This window comes from Pelmatolapia mariae, linkage group LG20, assembly GCF_036321145.2.
Source record: "Pelmatolapia mariae isolate MD_Pm_ZW linkage group LG20, Pm_UMD_F_2, whole genome shotgun sequence".
In the NCBI taxonomy this organism is placed as follows: domain Eukaryota; kingdom Metazoa; phylum Chordata; class Actinopteri; order Cichliformes; family Cichlidae; genus Pelmatolapia; species Pelmatolapia mariae.
Window position 1 is genome coordinate 10,443,255 of NC_086244.1, and position 15,966 is coordinate 10,459,220.

Below are 15,966 nucleotides of genomic sequence, written 5' to 3' on the forward strand. Positions count from 1 at the left end.
TGTGTGTTGTCTTTTTTTCCCTTTACGTGGTAGAAAAAGCCCACAATGCAAAAGCTAATCCCATTCAAACAGGTGTTAGGAGCAGAAACAGTCCCAGGTGGCGCATGTTGATCGGATGCATGGCCATACAGGGGTACACTCTGAGCATCTTTGCGCTTTTTTCGAGGGGTTGAGCAACCCGCATCCGAAAATAGTGTTGTCTGTTAGAAAGTAGGTCGATAGGAACTGAGAGAGACGTTTGTTTCCACGCTTTTGTCTGTGTTCTTTGTTGTTTAGCGAGGACTGTGGGCTTTTTTTCATAGCCTACCCTTGTGTGGAGCGTTTTACGCACAGGTGGGAGATACCCGCTCAGCATAGGACAGCCCCCCTTTCTGCTCCTCAGCGGATGATGTGAGGAAGTGACATTTTTCACCGCTGCGGTTCGGGACAGCACTGCTCCTCTGCAAACAGGTGTGCTGCTGTCCGGGTCAGTTTGACTGAGAAGCCACAGAGAGGTAGCGTCCCCAAACCTGAACCGAGCCTCCTGGACGCGGGACAGCGGGGACCAGAGGAGAAAGACATCCACCCGTTCAAGTCTGTTCTTTATTAGCCTGGGCTGTTTGAACGGTTTCAGACAGAGAGAGAGAGGGAGAGGGGGAGCAATGGCAACGAAAAAGGCGTGCGTGGAGGCACCCAAAAGGAGCCGGAGTCCGGTCGTTTTGGAGGCGGAGATGTTCAGTGAATTTCAGGACTGGTGTCTCCGGACTTATGGAGACTCCGGTAAAACAAAGACCGTCACCCGGCGAAAATACAACAAAATCATGCAGACACTGTTGCAGAACGACGAGTCGGATGGCGTTTATGTCGACAACAGCCACATCAACGCCAAATTCAAATTCTGGGTGAAGTCTAAAGGATTTCAGGTCGGGACCAACGTTTTGGGAGAGCACAACAAGAAAGGAGCTCCAGGGAAGCCCGTTTTATACGTCCCGGTCAAGTCAACGGTAAAGTGTGTGTGTGTGTGTGTGTGTGTGTGCGTGTGCATGCTTGTGCATATGTGTGTGTGGCACAGAGAGGGAACGTGCGTGTACATGAGCATGAGGTGTCCCGTCGCCGCCTATAAGTTATCATTATTTCAGAGTGCACACATGCACCTGTCACACGGATAAAACGCCAACTTGAAATGTTTTGTCGTCCCGTCTCGCCCTCATCCCTGCCGATGAAGCTTCACTTTGTCCACATCCCAACCAGAACAGCCCTACTGTCATCCCTTGCTGCCATAGCAACGCCGGTGCCTCCTGGCAATCGCGTTTGCAAAAAAAAAAAACAGGGAGTCGAGGCTATCACGCAAAAGCATCTCACCAGCGAGGTTTAAGTCCTGTCAGCGCTGCCGGGCGCAAAGCACGAGATAATTTACTTACTGACAGCATTTTGCGTGAACCTTGCAGTTCGGGTCTCGTGTAGCCCGGTATGGTGATGCTGTGCGCGCGCACGTGGATGCAGCGGCATGTTGGTGGGTCTGTGTCAGGTTGCTCTAGTGTTACCAGCTGAGAAGCTGCACGGCTTCTTCTTCTTTTTTTTTAAATCCAAACTTAAGATGATCACGTTCAGCGTTTTTCATGCCGAGAAGCTCAGCAGGTTTCATTGTCAGCGATTCATCAAAGAACACACGCACTCACTGTCCCATCTAAACCAAGAAGCACGCGCTGTGTCCGTGCGTCGACCTGGCTGATTTTTCTTTCTTCGGGAGGGCAAAGATAGGCTTCTAAAGTACTGAAAGAGGGGGCATTGTAATGAAATGGCACGGCGTGGCAAAACAGCCCGAGTGTTTAGTCCCCACTTTTCATTGTCCTGGGCAGGATGCGGATCGGCTAGCAGGCATTCGTTGCTCTGGCAACACCTGTGCAGCCCAGGATAGCCCGCCTCTGCCGCATTTTATTCTGTAGGCTACGATCCGACATTAAGCTCTGTAAGCTCGTCTAAGATTATCTTCAAGAGAAACTCACTGCAGGTAATTTCCACATTTTAGCGGAGAGTATAAGCGGTGCGTAATTGGTGACCACGTGAGGGGCTGTGGCGGAAACAAAAGGGTCTGCTCTGGGCTGATAGCGACATACGCCCACAGTTAGTACTCAGACTTCACTTCTCCGTTCTCCTGGATGATGTGTGGCGATGTTTCGCTTGTAAAATGGAAGTCAGGTCAGTGAAGCTGCAGGTGCTTCAAGGGTTAAGTTTTATTAGGCCTATTTGTCGGACTGGCCAGATAAACATGTGCATGATGAACTGTCAGCCAGTGCCCCAGCAGCTTTTCCTGCACGCGGAAAACAAACACGCTGGCTGTGCTCACGCGCGCGCGCCCATGTCTATGTATGGTGTTTGGGCCTGCTGTGCCAGCACGAAGACAACCACCATTTTAAATAAGCGCCTTCAGGAATAATCTCCCCCACCCGGCCTGCTGGGACAGAGTCTCTCCGGACCTCAAAGAGCAGAAACACATTTCCTGCGAACAAACCGGAGAAGATTCTGGCTCCAGTCAGAGACAGAGTCCTTTGACTTTTAGCTGAATAGCACTGATCCCTCTACAGGTGTTTTACCTGTGTGAATGGACGATTTAGACTACAAAACTCCTCTAATCTCGGCTCAATATTGTGTTTCCCCCCTGAGCAGGAGGGCAGGTGTGATCTGACTCCGCAGGTGCAGATGGTGCCTGAAATGTGATGTTGATGAGCTTTTGTCTGTTTTTTTTTTGGCCATTTCTAGTTGATACCAATTTAATATATTGATCAATATAACCTGGTCAGCTTAAAAAAAATCCATGTGAAAAGCAGAAGAGCTGAAATAAAACCTGAGCAAGGCCTTAAAAGTGTGGTTCTTTTTAAAAACAGGGTACCTTAATGTTTACTGGAGAGGAGTGTGCACACTTTTGTAGCTAATATCAGAAGGCAGGGGGAAACCTCCCCCTGACTCAGCTGCACTTGGGAAATTTAAACAACAAACAAAACATCAGCCAACAAAAGCTGCTTCTGATGATGAGTCAGAAGCCACAAATCAACCAATTCATGTGCATGTGACTGCTATAGAAAGCCCGATTTTTGATTCAGCTGGTCTTCGTGGGCTTTATAAATAGGCTGTCCGGTGCCACTGGAAAAGGAACACGCACACACATGTACAAACACGCACACACAATGGTCAGTGCCTGCTCGCAGGGCTGCAGGGCCGGGGGCGTATCTCTGGAGCGCGAGCACTGGAAGCCCCTCTGCAGCTGCTCCCAGGGTGTGCCAAGTTTCTGTGTGGGAGCAGGCATGGGGCTAAATGACGGGAGGCTGGGTGGGGGTAGGGATGGTTGGTGGCTGATGTGCAGACAGAGAAGGTCTCTTCTGTGTGTCAGCGAAGCATACAAGGCGGCTTCAGTGTGTGGCAGGACAGAAAGACAGGGCACAGTAGCACAGACTCAGCGCTGATGCCTCTTTTCAAGCCGGGACACAGAATTATTTTCTGTCCTCCTGCTCCTGTTGTCTCGCCCTCTTTCTGCACATCTCAGAGCCCTGCAACTGCTCGGAGAATCCAGCAGCCCTCAGTGTGGAGATGCAACCTCGTTTAGCTCTCATTATGTCCTGATTAGAGGACGCTACAGAGGAGGAGGGGGATAGGACCAGAAACAGACACAGAGATGCACCACAGAATTTTACACAAAATGAGCACAAGCCTCTTCCCGAGTGAAGAAACGGGGCTTAATCGCCCTGTGCATTTCCTTTCAGCTGACATGAGCATTGTACTGAAGAAAATTTTTGAAAAACTGCGAGCTGTTGCTTTTTGTTGCCATGCCTACTGAAAGCTGTAAATATCTCTGTTCATGTCTCACGGCTTTGGTGGACATGCTCTCACACAGAGACACACAGAAGTACTTCACATGAAAGGGGCTCGAACTGTGCGCACAGGACATGCTGGCACAGACTGTGAACCAGACAAAATAAGCTCGTGTAAGTCTTCATTTAAGCCCATTTAACCGTTTATTAGACAAAAGAGAAACAAACGATGTAAAGACTAAGAGCCTATCAGCAGAAATCAGCATCTAAACAAGCAGAAAACAGTGAAACGTCGTCATAGTCAGGATTCTTCTTTCTTTCTTTTTTTTTTTGTCCAGAGCAGTTGACTTCTGATCAATATAGCTACAGATTATTGTCTGTCAATCAGCCTTTTCGCCTTTTCTTTTAAAGAATTGAATACTTGTCTTTGTTTTTCTGCTTTGGGCTTCTTAAATGTGAGAATTTCCTGCTTTTGTTCTTATTCCACTCATGTTGGGCTTTGCGCTGATAAAAGAAAGAATTTAGAGGGACACAACCTCGAGCCCCTTTCAAGATCTTCTGACATTTTATTGACAAAATCCCACATCAATCAATAGCTGACAATGACAATAAACATTAGTTACAGCCACAAAGTGACAGCACATGATCAAAGGAAGACATGATTGCCACAGAAAGAGGTTTTCAGACTGAAGAACTGAATGAAGCTTTATTTCCTAAAATAAGGGTTTGTCTCGGGACGTCCCCACATTGTTAGTCCTTATCCATGTCTCGGAAAATGGGCACTAAATGTTTGCTCCTCGCCCACGTCAGATGGGATGAGGAACATCATCATTATTATCTGATTAATTAGTCCGCGTTTCCCCTGAGAGCCCGTCTTTTGTGGATGGGCCACAGAGTCAAAAGAATACTGGCCCTATTATTCAGCAGCATTTGCATTAATGCTATTTTTTGCATAGCGAATCTCCAGCGCTTTTGTCCAGCCTTTTTTGTTTCATCCTTCTCTGGCAGCGCCTATTAGGAGCAACACATGGGCTCACGCTCGTGGGTTCAAATGGCAAAATGCTCAGCAGCCCAAACAAGAATCAACGCAGTTGTTCACGTCTCGTTCTTCATCAGAGCTGCAGAGAAATTACCCGAGCACCTCTAATAGTGATTGACCTGTTCCTTTTATTTATTTATTTATTTTAAAGGTTTTAAAGTGGCTGTTTACCCCCAAATCAAATATCATTATTTGTCCTCTGGCCTGTTTTGTTATTTATCCATCTAGAATGTTTTAGAGTCATCTACCCAGTATTGGAGATATCGAACAGTATAGATGTCTGCCTTGTCTTGAATATAATGAAAGGAAATGGCAGTCGCTCTGTGGTGTTCAAACAGTTTGAATATATACATAAAAAAAACCCAACAGCAATGTCTTTTTTCAGAAATCACAACCTGGTGACTAAGAAAAACCAAAAAAACAATAAAAAAAAATCACCAAACCTTTGTGAGGTGGGCAGTTTCATTTTGGGACTACTTTCTTTGTACTAAACTATCCCCACCAATTGTATCACTGCGCACTGATAACAGGCTCCTGCTTGTGACAGGAAGTGCAACATGTTCTCATCCCTGGGTGTAATATAATGCATTTTTGTCACATGTCACCCTGTGTCTTATTATTAAAAACAAGGTGTCCATGGAAATATTGGCAGCAGAGACACACAAAGTCTGCAATAGGAGGGTGGGAGCAGTCTCATAAGTCATTAGGAGACTGGGCTTCTTGTCCTATCGGGTCCTTTCTGTTTTGCACTTTTTCCTTTTTTCACTTGGTGATTGTTGTTCTCTTTTTCACAGCCTTTAACTTTCACTTTGACTCACAGGTTATGTTTAGAGACTGGAAACTACTTGGTTACATTGAGTAAAAGATCCAAGTTTGGGGTAAAATGCATCTCTGCATGTTGAAAAATGACTAAATCAGAACGCAGACGTCCAAGGACAACCTGTGTATTGAATTGATCGAGATGTCATGGTTGCTCCTCGCTAGACCTGCACCCATTAGCTGGCTGCAAACATCCTATTGTTTGTGGGTGCAGTTCGAAAGAAAATAGTTCCTATATGAAACTGCTGGCTCAAACTAAGAGACAGGGAGGAAGTCCGAACAGGAGATTTTTGTAAATAAAAAATGATTTATTGCAAATAAACTAACAAAACACAAAGACCAAAGATGGTTGGTAGAAGGCGGAAGCAGGAGAGAGATCCTGGGACAGATTTTATCACTCCAGGAAGGCCTAGGCATTAGCTGCAATAGCTGACGACCCTCCGAGCATTTCACGTCACTGTTCTTTCCTGTTGGAGCGCCAAACGAGACGTCACAACTGCTGGCATGGTGCACTTTAGTGACATTTTGATTGTTGTGCACCAGGCTGGAGGCATTTCTATAATATATCAATCAGATGACGGAGAGGGAAATTGCTTGAACGTTTAGAAAAGATAACAAGGAAAAAAAGGAAGATTATAGTTATGGTGTCATAATGTGAACCAGAAATGACGAATGCATCAGCTGTAAACCCGCTTAAGTCAACTGTTGTACAAGATAGTCAAAGGGCTTTCACACTGGGTCATAATTTCTGGGAAGAGACATTGCTGCTGAGTGTTTCGATTCCCATTTAGTACCATTATAGCCAAAGAAACGCAGATCATCCGCATGCATAAAATAACACAACAGGCCAGAGCGAACTGTCCCTTTAAGAGCTCCAGAAATGATGGGAACCAGTCAGTCATCAGTGAAGAGGTAAATTCTCTGATGATGAGTGAGATGAGAAGAGCTGAGGTGATTCTTCTTTTAGCTGCTGAGCATTTGAACTTCCGAGCCCATGTGTTGCTCCTAAGAGGGGCTGAACAAAAAAAACTGCCCTCAAAGCTGGAGATGTGTCTCATTGGGGTCTTCTTTGTTAAACTGGAGTCAATTAAAGATCCATAAAGAATATATTTATGTCAGCATTTGTTCATGTGGTCATCTCAGACTTTGCTGCGTTACTGTGACTTACTGTAAACGGGTGACGAAATCCATACTGTGCGCGAGCGTGTGTGCTTGTACAAAGAGGGGGTCGCTGATCGCATGCTCTGTGTTTCCTCCCTTCAGCACCCTCTCTGTTGCCATGGAGAGACCGTTCTTTGCTTTCCCATAGGAGGAGAAATTAACACCATTTTTAACTGGCCCAGGGGCCTCCCCCCTGTGTGGGAGATAGTCTGAGTTGTGCTCCGCGCACACACACAGTCTTAAAGACGGCAATAATCTCCCTACCACACCGTTGCTGTGATTTTTAATACCTTTGCAAGGCCAACGTTTAACGAACTGGGACAGCATGATAATAGCCTGAAAACGGTGAAATGGACTCTGGGATGTGATGATGTATGTGCGAGTCATTTACATACCATTTTAAGTCAGTGACTGAAACGTCAACAGTGCCAGTCTGCTGTGGGCCAGAGGGACCGTCTGTGTCTCCGGCTCGGTGGGATATTGGGGATGTCACACACTCTATCAAATAATGTTCATCATGGGAGCAGCCGAGAGGGACGAGCACACACCGACACACACCCCCACACACACGGAGACGTCGGACAGAGGGGTTGAGCTCGGTGCACCTAATGTGGATTTAATGACGGGCCTTTATGAAATGAAGCAGACAGGAGAGGATGATAGTGAAAAGAAAAGAAATAGAAGGGGAGGGGGGGCGTTTTATATTATAAAAATGGGGACAGTGTTGAGGTAAGAGTTTCTTTTATCCCAGTTTTTTTCCATGACAAACCTTTGTCTTGCGGTGTTGTCCCCATGACACACATACAGGCGCAGGAGGAACAAGGATTGGCCCATTTATGTACCCATTAGCCAGCTGATAGATTTACAGAGGGGAGATGGGACTTTAAAAGATGACCTGTTGTCACATCTGCCTTGAGATCATCTGAGTCATGAGTACTGTTGACACAGCCATCTCCCTGTGTTCTGGGTGTACACACACATGTAAACAGACACACACATAAAAGCACCTGAGCACATATCCCTGCACCATCAATTTACGCTACTAATTGTGCAACAATCCTGCAAAATAGAAGTTGCATTTCACTTTAAATGGGACCTATTATGCAGTTCCCTTTGTTGCCTGTCGCTAAAGTAGATTTGTTTTTTTAAATAATGAGTTTTAAATAAGGAGGTCAGCGTATGTGCAACCATCCCGTGAGCCAAAAGCTTTTAACACTCAGGTTTTGGGCAGTTTTCAGAGATGCCCCACCCACCTGCTGTTTACACTGTAATATTCTGCTTAAGAGGGGCAGCCAATTAGAAGAAAGATGACTTAAAAGGAGTGGAGAGGCAAAAGCTGCAATTCTTCTGGTGGCCACTTGAGGCTTAATTCCAAAAGTGAGTCAATATGCATAGACTTCAATGTTAAAACCATGTTTACAGCCTGGTGAAAAATATTTTAGACTTTGTGGATAGTTATCCCTTCTTTTAAGAAAAAAGTCAGCCAGCTGGAGAGTCGTAAGCCTTAAAGATAGGGGCTGTTTGGCTGTTTTAACAGGTTTTAGCTAAGTTTAATCACTGAATGGGACCTCTGAACCTTTTTTTTGTACCTTTGGCACCATTTGAAGCATTTTAATCACATTATAAATCTAATAGTATGACTAAGTGTGCAGTGTATACAATCCTCAAAGTCTCTTTTTGTATTTTATTAGTCTGTTAAATTAGCACCCCACCATTTTATCCAAGCAAGGTCACTTTTAGCTCAGAAAAACAACATGGTGGTTGCCAAAGTGATAACATGAGAGAAGAGAAAACAGTGGAGATCATCACAGCAGCTACATCTGTCTTTTATATACAGTCTATTGTCTCAGGCAGTGGTTAAACCCAGCGACACCAGGACCCGGACTGAGAATAAGGCTTATTTTAAACTGTGAATCATGCAAAGCTGCACAGAGCTGGAAACCTGCAGGATCACTTTAATTAGATTTCTGATTTTCAGATTTCGGCCTGTCCCACTCGTGTTTATCTGGTCGGCCATGGAGCTAATTTCTTGTGTGATACATCTCTTCTATCTTTGGCGGCCTGTCTTTGTGACCCAGCTGCTTCCCCTGAACCTCCCCCCACCTCCTCCTCGCTTCCTCTTCCTCCTCCTCCTGACCTGCCTGTGTGCAGGACTGCTCCTCTCTCCCCTCGGCGACTCTCGGCTACAGTTGGTGTGTGTGCGTGTGTGTGTGCGTGTGTATGTGTGCGCGCGACTGCCAGCGGGGGTGGGGGCAGTCGACTCAACCCCTCCAGTCTCCTAGCAACAGAGCGGTTTGGTGCGGGACAGGGGGAGGTGCAGGGGATGGGGGCTGGTTGTACAGTGACTGGGGAGAGCAAAGTCCTATGGGATTACAAAGATGGAGGGAAGGAGGAAAGGCGAAGAAGGAGGGTGAGAGTTTTGCTGTGTTGTTGCCGATTAGGGATGCTGACATGTCTCCTTTGCGCTTTAGAGCGGCGTGTTGCTGAAGAGACCAAATATCTACAGCTCTGCTCAACAGCTGTTCTCCTCAGAGATGCTTCAGCTCTGCCCGGTAGACATATATACTGCGCTTAAACACACACTGAGAGCAGGCTGTGGTTAGAGGTGAATGTTTAACTCTCTGTTGACTAAAAAAAAAAACCCAACTCATTGACGCAGGGAAGCCCCGAGAAGGGGCCTTCATGAAGCAGGAAATGCACTTTTAGCTCAGTGCTCTCACCAAAAACTGTATATAAAAGAGAGATACAGCCACTGTGGGATCCTTTGGTTTCTGAAGCCCAGCTTTGAAGCCTCAGTTTTAGTACTTCGGCCAACGTCATGTTGTTTTTTTTTTTTTTTTAAACTCGAATGAGACACATTTGGGGAAGAAGGTGGAGTGTGCCGTTATCAGCTTGGTTAGTAATTAAACAGCTATAAACTGTACGGATGCAAAGCAGAGACGCAGATGCCTGCTAATAAACACTAAACAGCATAAAAAAGAAAAAATCCAGCTTAACTCACCAAACTGGAGCACAGACTTCTTGGAATGGCTTTTGGGAAAATAAACCATAGAGGAGGCCAGATTATTTGACATATAAAGGCAGCAACGCCACAAAGATGGTAAACAAGTCCAGTTCAGGGATTTAGGTTAGTAGAGGTGAGTCCAAGCAGGCTGATAAAACTGTCCGCAGCACTGACTAAGCAAAATTAACGTTTAAGGCAAGTCAAATGCAGGAGATATAAAAACAGTTACCTTACTTTATTTGTTATAAACTCAGTAATAGAGCTGTGTAGACGCTTTGATACCAGGCTGTAAACTGGTTTATTTCTTTTTACCATGGGTCTCTTTGAGGGTTGACACCAGCCTCAAGTGGCCACTAGAGGAACTGCAGTTTTTATGTTGATTTCATTTATTCATTAATCTTTTTTTTTTTTTTTTTTTTTTTTTTACCTTTTAACATTTTGTAGTTAGTTACTTTCAGCAGCTCTATTATTCACAACAGCTCATCACAGTGGATATCCCTGCAGGTCTCAGCCAGCAGATTTTTTTTTTTTATCAAGTAATCTCTTTTCCTCCTTCTGCCTAAATTTTGGCGTTTTGGCTGTCACCGTTTTGTTTCTTTGAAATCAGAGGTGATGACGAGGGCTGACGTAGTCCTAGCACAGCCGCTTTATTTCCCATTTGGACTCTAGTGGACACCACTTTTTACAAGATGAACATTCACAAAAACTTAAACACGGGAAAGAATTAATAAACTCAAACTAAGCAACAGTCGAGATCATAGATCAAGTGAGCAGTCATTTATTTATTTTTTACTACATGAGTCGCCCCCTGGTGGCTATTAGAAAGAATGTGTTTCACTTTGCAGACTTGATGTATTTTTGACATACAGTCGCCTAGTTTTTCATGATGACAGATTTTCATGATGTACCTGGGGGCCTGACAGCACAGGCCCCCAGGTACAGTTTCTTACTTATCTATTTTTATACATAGACAGATAGACTTAATGTATGGGAATATTAAGTAAATTACGACATTACAGCCGCTTTAAAATAGACACACTTTCAATAACAACAACAAAAGCTTGGAAAGTAAAAAGTAGAATATTTCAATAAAAGTGAAGAAACAAATAAAACTAGCTCAACATATAATTTAAAATAAACACAACAAATTAAAAATGTCTCCATATTTATTTTAGAGCGCAAAGTTTAGCAAACAAATCAGAAAGAGAGAAAATAATAGATGCAAAAAAACAAACAAACAAACAAATGTTGGTTATGGTTCAGGCTCATGCAGCAGGTCTGACTGTGATGATCTGCAATATTTTCTGCGTGTGATTCTTTCAGGTCAGAGAAAACGCTCCCAGCAGAATATCCGGTGAGTGCTGTGGATATTTTGCAGTAGCAGAATTAAGTGCAGGATGCAGCAGTGGTGTGGGTGCACTGCACACCCCACAGTTGTGTGAGATTATCCAAATCCAGCGTGAATGGGCCGACACCATTGTCCCAAACAGCAGCAGCAGCAGCAGCAGCAGCAGCTTCAGTGGTGGCGGTGGCGGTGGTGGTGGTGATGTCACCAGGGGAAAGATGATGATACCTCCAAGTGCGATAGATTACAGCTGTGATGATGAGGCGGAGGATCGCTATTATTTCATTTATTATCATTACATTTAGCCCATGCTGACAGGGGAGAGTGGAGGGAGAGAGAAAGAGAGCGAGAGGGAGAGGAGGGCCGGATTAAAACAAACCCGCTCTGTGAGCTGGTTTTAGTTGCCATGGCAACGATCATTACCTCGCACTTGGGAGAGCAGGAGCAAGGAGAGAGAGGATGAGGAGGAGGGGAGACGGGACGGAGGTATGGGATGAAGAGATGCAAGCAGGAGAGAGGACGCAGTTGGGGGAAAACAAAAAAAAAAGAAAACAAAAAGGAAATGTCAGATCCCAGGAAGTGTGCAGAAATGTCACAGAAGAGAGAGAGGAGGAGGTGGGGTGTGCGGGGGAGTGTGATTCCTCGATGCCAGGGGGACAACTTTTTGAACTCGGGACCCTCCTCTCACTCAAACACGAAAAGATCACTCCCCAGCTAGAACCCAATCTCCAGGAAATGTCAGAGAGCCCGTCTCGTATTTGCCTGGAAGAGGTGGAGAAAAAAAAAAAACTAATTAAACGTCCAGATCCATTTGTTCCATTTTACGCTCGCTGGAGGACTTTGCGTCCAAAAATATCAGCAGGTGCTCGGCTGTAACGACAAAATCTGGTGAAAATGCAAAGTGTTGACTGTTCTGTATGAAGGTGTTGTTTAGAGGGGAAGATAAGGAGGAAGGGGTGGGGGGGTGGGAAGGAGAGGAAAGCCCCATGTGGTGCTGCGGATGGAGGCCGTTGTCCTGGCGATCCTACTTCTATGGTGTGTCACATGACCCTTTGCCCAGCACACCTGCCCGAGAGAAATCAGTGGCAGTTTCTATGGCGACAGGGTCAGCAGTACGGGAGGCAGGATGGCTGCCAGAGGTGGTGGTAGGAGGGACTGTTGGTCTTGTACAGTGTTATTTTTAAACATAGCAGAGATGAGGTGATGGTTGCAGACCCAGCCGGGGCCCAGACTTCTCCACCTAACGGAGACATTTAAAGACTGCAGGAGGTGAGCTGGACAGGTTTTTTTTAAACTGGGGACAGAAAGCAAGCCAGAGTGGGCCCATCAGAAATCTGAAATAAATAGCAAACCAACGTGTTTTACAAAATGGAATATTTGTAGGTTTGAATGATTTTTCTTTACTTACAGTTATGTGGGAAAATAAGTAAAATCTGAAAAGAAAATCGGTTACGTGCTCTTGCACATATATCATAAACCCATCTTTTTACAAACAGCCTATGTATCACATTAAAACATAAAAACCCATGTATGCACACAATTTTATAGCCAACTTACCTAATTTATTATTTATTCAAAACTACGACAAGAAGAAAAAATCATTTTAATCCCAGTTTTCACCTTTGCTCAAAGCTTCCCACCCATGCTCATTAAATTAAATTCCTATGAATATTCTTTTCCAAAGCCCGGCGACACTTCAAAAACATTTTAATTGTTCTGATGGTTTTAATTGTGGGCAGACCTCCTGCCTCCATAACCGTTTATTAGGAGACGTGGCTGCCTCGTTAACAATATCTTGGCCAAATTAAAAGCACAGGATTTAACCCCAGAGCGATGGAGATGGCAGTGACTTAAAATCAGTGTCTCGCACCTCCTTTGTTCTAAGTTCAGCTTTGTGAGGACTTAGAACGTAGAGAATGTACTGAACTTTAAACTTTATGGATCTACTGTATAAGCGTCAGACCCGCCTTTTCTCCAACAATATCCATAGTTGGTTGCTTTCATGCACAAACACAAATTTGTGGTGGGCCCTAGGTCGGCCTATCAAATTTCAGGCGGTGTAGAGCCAACCAAGGTATCCCCGTTCATAGCCACACCTCTGCACACTTCCAGCTTTGTAGGAGACTCTCCAGAAGGAATGGGGCTGTATGGCGCTGCAGTTCATAAATGTAAATTTCTTGGGGTAAACATGCTTTGGCTAGCAATTCTCATCATGTGCTCTGTTTTCAACAGTGTGGATGGTTCATCTGAGGATGTAGATGGGCTAAATGCTGATATCCATACTCACAGACTTTCAGCATTCTTTCTAAATCCACGAGGGCTCAGGCATGTCCCGCTATTAAACAGTCAAGTGGATTTTGAAGACTCGAAACACCTTTTTCTGTGACGTTAAACACAAGGGTGCAGTGCAGCCCTAGTTGTCCCTTGGACGATGCTCAAATCATTCCGTCGTTCATTTAAGTTCCTTGTGTGCCGTGAAGACAGTAAAATGTAAAATAAGAAGTCCTGAAGCTTGACTACATAATAAACTCCTGTCTCTGTGTTTTAGTGTTCTGATGGAAATTCAACCCAGGAGAACTCCTCCCTGAAGCGCGTAGCCGTGGTTGAAGACTTCTTTGACATAATCTACGCCATGCATGTGGAGATGGGCGCCGATCCCGGCAGAGCACCCAAACATGCAGGCCAAAAGAAGACCTACAAAGCGGTGAGTAAACACAACCAGGTGCCTGCAAGGTGCAAGTAATCATGCTGCTCCTTGCTGATAGTGTGTGGGCTGACAGTAACAGCAGCCAAATATTATATGAAGTCAATATAAACTCGGCAGTATTAACATCATATTTTATTTCCTCTTGTCTCCTCCGTTTCCTTACGACGAGCAGTAGTGCTGCTGCCTGTGGTGGGAAACAGGAGAGTGAGCATATTCAGCTCAGAAAAATGAGAGGTTGTTCACATGTTGAAGTTTGCAAGCTCCCAAAAATTTTATTAATAGAAATATGTTTATCAGATTCACCGTGCTTATCTTTAGAAGTATTTTAAAAGCTGTAAAGACAAAGTGCAGCTGAGGCCAATTTAAGTGTGTTTAGTTTTTATTTTAAATATTTGGTCAGTGAGTTTTGGATTATTCAAATTTTGACCACCAACATCAACAAAATTCATCCTCTGGGGAAAAATTATGCTGAGACATGCAACATTCCTTTCACTAGCTGTAACAGGAGTAATAGATTACATCTTCCAACATGTCCTGGAACTGAAAGATCCCATGTCAACGAGCCTTACACCAAATACACAAACAGCAGAGTCTCATTGCAGCTGGTTCTTGTGCAAATTCATGAAGTGAGGAATTTGCCAGTTTTCAGAGCCAAAAAATCCCAATTTTAATGCTGAGGCTGGTGGAGGTGCATTCATTTAGCCACTTTAACATGTAACTGATACACTGCTCTAATATACTTTAGTTTTTATTTATTGTTCGATCAGGATTAGGGTTTTAAAGGAATCTGTTCACTTAAAAAAAGAGTTCTTCTGCAGAATTAAACACACATTAAGCAGCTCAGTTTTCTGAGGGTTTTGACCCATCGCGAGATGACGACACTGCACATTTTACATGAATTTATTCACAACGCTGTCAGAGATAATTACCTTAACAAATTGTCTGTGTTTCTGTGGGTGGACATGTTAAAACGACCCTTTCATGTTGTTGTTTATGAACATATAAAACATAAAGAAGCTTATATGATATATACCTGAACATCTTCCCATCCAACGTCACTTTAATTCATGAAATTTTGTACAAGCATTTGTAGTTTCAGATACTCCTGTTTCTGCATCATTATACAGCACACTTGTTTGTTGATTGACACATTCACTGGGACTGATGTGCTACTTTGCCTTTTACATTCAAGATGAGTTATTTAACAGTAAAAAAAATACAAAAAAACCCCCCCAAATGACTTGTAGCATCAATGCTTTCTAAAAACCTGCAGCTAGCAGGCATTGGCATAGCGATTGATATACTCTCTAAACTGTAGCCGAGTCGGCGTCCGTAAAGCGTTACACACTTGTTTTTTCTCTTATAGCATCAACGTACTCGTAATCCACTGCACAGCCATGATTTCTGAATGGAAACGCACAAATTTTCACTCAAGCCTGCCTGCATTTAGTTTGCAATATCTGACTGTGATTGGTGTGCTAGCCACAGCGTTTTTTTAACATTTGAAACTCGTTTTGATTCTGAGAAAACAATACAAATAACGATCTAAAATCTAGATATAATCTCCCTCCACTGGTGAAAAACTGTGAGGCCTGCAAGTGTACAGTGTAACTTTTCCACCACTGTGATTAAACTACTTGGGAAGATGTAGAGCACTTCATGTAGCTGTACTGGGTATCGTAATGTGAACTCATTTGTGCGTGAAAAGTATGAAAATGCACAATTCATAAAAAAGTTTCTTCAAAGGACAAAATAAATCCGTGCCTAATGCAGAAATATTGTGCATTAGGCTAGCTCTAGCAGCTGTAATTTTTATCCAAAGTGAAGAATCATCTGTCTGTTTCTCACCTGAATATTTGCCTGTGGAAGCTCTTGGAAATATTGCATAACTAAAAACATATTTTTTTGGGAGACTATAAAAAGCGTGTTGACAACCTCTCTTTTCCTTTGTGTGAAATGTGGCCCACAGTTGCAGAGAGCTTAAAATAATCCCAGTGTGATTAGTGGATTTGAAAAGAAGAGGCAACAAGTGAGGTCTTTGTAGGGGGTCCCAGACTCTGATCATCCACATGGCTAAAGGCAGGAGAATCAAAGAAGGCCAAATTT

At 44.1% G+C, this 15,966-nt stretch overlaps 1 protein-coding gene across 1 annotated transcript in view; it reads left to right on the forward strand.

Annotated features, from left to right (window-relative positions):
* The first annotated feature begins 436 nt into the window (after nt 1–436).
* The window catches only part of nol4la (nucleolar protein 4-like a), a 33,348-nt gene continuing 17,818 nt past the window's right edge, over nt 437–15,966 (forward strand). Inside the window, exons 1-2 of the mRNA XM_063463863.1 lie at nt 437–983; nt 13,702–13,857. Of these exons, the coding sequence (XP_063319933.1) occupies nt 642–983; nt 13,702–13,857 (498 nt within the window). The 5' untranslated portion in view covers nt 437–641. The remainder of the gene's footprint in view (nt 984–13,701; nt 13,858–15,966) is intronic.